This window comes from Engraulis encrasicolus, chromosome 7 (assembly GCF_034702125.1).
Source record: "Engraulis encrasicolus isolate BLACKSEA-1 chromosome 7, IST_EnEncr_1.0, whole genome shotgun sequence".
Classification (NCBI taxonomy): domain Eukaryota; kingdom Metazoa; phylum Chordata; class Actinopteri; order Clupeiformes; family Engraulidae; genus Engraulis; species Engraulis encrasicolus.
In genome coordinates, this window is record NC_085863.1 from 42,121,884 (window position 1) to 42,126,883 (window position 5,000).

Sequence of the window (5,000 nt, forward strand, 5' to 3'; positions counted from 1 at the left end):
GATTTGTTGCAAGGGTGACATTTTAAATGATCACATAATTACCTCAAAAAAATAATTCTGCTTCACTTTAACAACTGATTTGTTGTCTGTACATAATGTTCTACCTTGTTAACATATTGAATGTTTTGAAAATGCCAGCGTTTTGATTTTATTCACAAAATACAAAGTGTCCCAACTTTTTTGGAATCCGCTTTGTATAAATACGTCAGATCAAATATGTCAGATCACTGAACTCCTGCTTGTGTGTGTGTGTGTGTGTGTGTGTGTGTGTGTGTGTGTGTGTGTGTGTGTGTGTGTGTGTGTGCGTGTGCGTGTGCATGTGCGTGCGTGCGTGCGTGCTTATGTGTGTTCCTTGTAAATGTAACTAGCTGTGAAGAGCAACTGACCTAACTGACTCAGCCTAATAGTGACAAGTTTTTAACACACCGTCAAAAACAGAGAGAGAGAGAGAGAGAATGAGAGAGAGAGAGAGAGAGAGAGAGAGAGAGAGAGAGAGAGAGAGAGAATGAGAGAGACAGAGTGTGTGTGTGTGTGTGTGTGTGTGTGTGTGTGTGTGTGTGTGTGTGTGTGTGTGTGTGTGTGTGTGTGTGTGTGTGTGTGTGTGTGTGCGTGCGGCTGAGTGTGTGTGGTGGTGTGTGTGTGTGCATGCTGGCGCGTGTGTGTGTATGTGAGCACTGCTCGGACCATCACCGATGTGTTTCCTTCATTACTTCATTAACTCATCCCACCTCTCATTTACTCACCTCTCCCTTGCACACACCACAGACACGTCCCGTCTTATTGTTCAGTATGATTTTGTATGTATTTTGTTCCCCCTCATTCCACGTCCTTATTTGGTCATGGGCGGGTTTGTTTGTTTTTCTTTCCTCCAATCAGATGCCCCGACTACACCCCCTCCCCCCAGCACTGCCCCTCCCACCACCATCTCCACCACCCCCCTCCCCGAAACCACCCAAGGTACGCACCCGAGGCACCTGCCCACCGGATCAGGAGTGTGTGTGTGTGTGTGTGTGTGTGAGAGAGAGAGAGAGAGAGAGAGAGAGAGAGAGAGAGAGAGAGAGAGAGAGAGAGAGAGAGTGTGTGAGAGAGAGATAGAGAGAAAGAGAGAGAGATAGAGCATTAGCTCTTTCAATCTTTTCCTGCCAAGGTGTTTGAATTGGTACGACAAGCACAAACACACTCTAATAGTCTAAGCCAAGGGCTGGCACTGTCATGGACAAGACAATTTCAATTTGGCGCTCAATGTCACAAAGGATGCTGACGTTTTCAGAGTGAGAAGTCCGCACACTTAGAATCCTTAACGTTTCGACCTCAACAATCTCAGAATCTGAAGAAGACTGTTGAGGTCGAAACGTTATCCTGCCATGAGAAAATAAAACACAACAAAAAGGATTCTAAGTGTGCGGACTTCTCACTCTGAAAACTACAGTTGGCCTTCGTCCTGCACCTTTCTCTGGGATGTGCACAATCCTCTCCTTCAAGGATGCTGGCCCCTGCTCTAAACACACACACACACACAGAAACACATGGACCCACACACACACACACACACACACACACACACACACACACACACACACACACACACACACACACACACACACGCTCAGCAACTGAGTCTCCAGGCATGTCTGGTCCCCCTCACTATCCTGTTGCTATGGTGAAATGCTTTCACTCACTTCTACACCTTACATTGCTTTCACATACGGTATGTGTGGTTTTACTGTGATGCGTTATTTATTATTTTACTATGTACATTATGAATGACATCCTTTATTATTATCATTATGATTTGTATATTGTTATGTATTATATGCTTAATTATGTGTTGTAGTGATATTATTTACTTACCCGTTGATGTGGGCTGTCATTAAGTGTCCAATAGCAGTCCAATGAAATAACACCTCAGCCGAATGTAACTACCCCAGTAAACTGATAATAACAAAAGTTTAATAGATTGCCAGCTTGGCCAGACTGGTTTGGTCATAACATTCTGTGCAGAAAGCCTGAGCTAGTGCTTGCGTCTTTCCTTTCACCTTATCTTAATGCTAGCTCTCCATATGTTTTCAATGTTAGCCGAGAGCTACTAATGACTACCCCCTTTGGCAGGCTAATACCACTTGACCCAATAGATAGTTTAAGTTAGCATGATAATGTTAGCCATAGTCTACCGCTAATAATGACTTGCCTTTTATACATGCTAATGCTGTTTAGCCCAACAGATAGCTTAAGTTAGCATGCTGATGAACACTTTCACCATTTCTCAATGTTCTAGTGTGCGCCCTTCCAAGTGTGTCAGCCTAATTAGCCACGGCCAGTGATTGGATACTCTTTGGCGAACTCTGTGGAGTATCCAATCACTGATAGCTTAAGTTAGCAGGCTAATGACATTTAGTCCAACCGATATCTCAACTTCGCATGCTAGTGGACACTTAAAATGTGCTGCTTTGTTTTGCTAATGCCGTGGGCTCTCAGCTTCCTGGTGATTGGTTGAGCTGTCTGTGAATGCCTGTTGCTTATTGGTTGTTTTTTGTTTGTGATGTTTTGTGTCCCTCCCTCCCTCCATCTCCCTCTCCTGTGCATGTGCTCCACTCCTCCTCTTCCTCCTGCACCCGTTCTTCGGCACTCCTCTCCCTCCCTCGCTCCTCTCCTCTCCTTTCCTCTCCTCTCCTCTCCTCCGTACCCAAGAGTCTGAGCCCAGCTCTCAACCTGCACTGCACGGTTGGTACCACCTCACACACACACACACACACACACACACACACACACACACACACACACACACACACACACACACACACACACACACACACACACACACAATTATGTGCCCCATGTACTCATTTGAAAATGTAAGGTCATCATACTGCCATACACAGACACACGTACATACACATACACATACACACACACACACACACACACACACACGCACGCACACACATACACACACACACACACACGCACACACACACACACACACACACACACACACACACACACACACACACACACACACACACACACACAGGCCTTGATACTAGTGCTCATGTGTCAGTTTTCTCCTCCAGGAGACTCCTTCGTGAATGTATGTGTGTGTGTGTGTGCGTCTGTGCGTGTAGGGCTGGGCAATATGATGATATATATCGTTTTCGTGATAAAAAAGTGTATATCGTGACCTTCCTCCTATATCGTTTATATCGTGATATCAGTTGTATACAATTGAATATCATTTAATTACATTTCATGTTGTCACAATACACACTATGAGTTCATGTAACTGTAAAAATAACAATAAGAAGATCCATTTCAAAGAAAGGTTGTTTTGCGACATGAAAAAAACAAAGAGCAAATAATGAGAATAACTGAAAACGTATGTAATTGTGCTACATCGTGATATATATCGTTATTGTGATATAAAGTTATCCATATCGTGATATAGTTTTTTTTTCCATATCGCCCAGCCCTATGTGCGTGTGTGTCTGTGTGTGTGTGTGCGCGTGGGTTGTGTTGATACTATCGATAGTAGCCCAGGGCAAATTTTAGGACTCGAAATAATTGCTGTACACAGTTAACAAAATGCTGTTGTCTGTGTGTGTGCGTGGGTGTGCTTGTTTGTATGTGTGTCTATATCTGTGTGTGTATGTGTGCGCGTGTGTGCGTCTATATCTGTATTTGTGTGTGTGTGTGCGTGTGTGTGTGTGTGTGTGTGTTTGTGCATGTTAGACTCCAGAGCAGGTGAGGGTGTAGCGCGGTCGGTGGACCATGCTGTGATTGGTGGAGTGGTTGCCGTGGTAATGTTCGCCATCCTGTGCGCTCTCATCGTACTCGGCAGATACTTCGCACGACACAAAGGTGAGTGTGTGTGTGCTTTAAATTGTTACAATCTAGGCATTGACTAGTGAAATGCATGTCGTTGTAAAAGTTTATGTTACAGACATGTCATCGTTCTGTCACCACCTTATCTGAAACTGAAAATCTTTTCTGGTCCAGGCGATTTCCACACAGTTCTTTTGCCTGCATTGCCTTTCACTGCTGCAAGCCTCATATGGCGCTTTTCTGCTGCCCGCTTTGTAGTCGAGTGGTGTTGTACAGGGGGGTTAAGTGTGACTGAGTCACCAGAGACCCATGTATATAAGGGGCCAACACAGAGTCTGATTTATGCAGATATATGCCTGGTGGTGGGCACATTGGAGCTGACTGTATACATAGGGCCCACAATATGCTGCTATGCCCCTGTAGTCGATACAGCTCGACATGGCACAGCCATCGTTTATTGCATAACGATTAGTCAAGTAGGACTTGAAAATTAACCCTCGTTTTTTTCGGTTGGCTGAATCGAGCTTAGAGGGTATGTTGCTGCTTACTACACAGAACGCCGTGTCATGTTTGCCCTCCCCGGTGAGTCAAAAAAGAATCATGGCGGCCATCTATTGTGTTTCAATTAGTCAAGTACGGCAGGACACGGCACAGCTCGAAAACCAGCGCTCGTTTTTTTGTCGTCTGAACCAAGCTGAGCGGGTGTGTCAGCCCGCCCTCACCGGTGAGTCAAAAAACAATCATGGCGGCCACCTGATCAACCACCTTAGACGTTTCTTTAGTTTGACATTTTATTACTTTGATATTAACATTGAAATCAGAAATCAACATTGTAGTATACAAATATGATATCGCTCAAACTATGTATAGCCTACATCGATAGATTAGATATCAGTCAGCCTTACGTTAGTCAACTAGCCTACGTAAAGTAATGCTACGTGACAAAAGCCACCAAAAAACAAAAATGGAACTCCATACATGCTCCGGGTGAGACGGTTTGTAATGGATTCCGGCCCGGGTCCTTTGCCAACCCTTCCCCATCTCTCTCTTCCCACTCGCTTCTGGTCATAGTCTTCACTGCCCTACCTCGAAATGAAGGCAAAAAGCCCCAAAAAATATAGATTAAAAAATCTGTGTGCTTCATTGTTTTGTAACACAGGCTTCACCGCAAGCGTCTGTCT

The 5,000-nt window shown here is 44.6% G+C and overlaps 1 protein-coding gene across 2 annotated transcripts in view; it reads left to right on the forward strand.

Moving 5' to 3' along the window:
- The window catches only part of LOC134452192 (cell adhesion molecule 1-like), an 81,595-nt gene that overhangs the window by 75,957 nt on the left and 638 nt on the right, over positions 1-5,000 (forward strand). Inside the window, exons 9-11 of one of the 2 annotated variants that reach the window (XM_063202559.1) lie at positions 877-957; positions 2,689-2,721; positions 3,727-3,855. In XM_063202559.1, coding sequence (XP_063058629.1) covers positions 877-957; positions 2,689-2,721; positions 3,727-3,855 — 243 coding nt within the window. The remainder of the gene's footprint in view (positions 1-876; positions 958-2,688; positions 2,722-3,726; positions 3,856-5,000) is intronic. The other variant, XM_063202560.1, reaches the window with a different exon arrangement.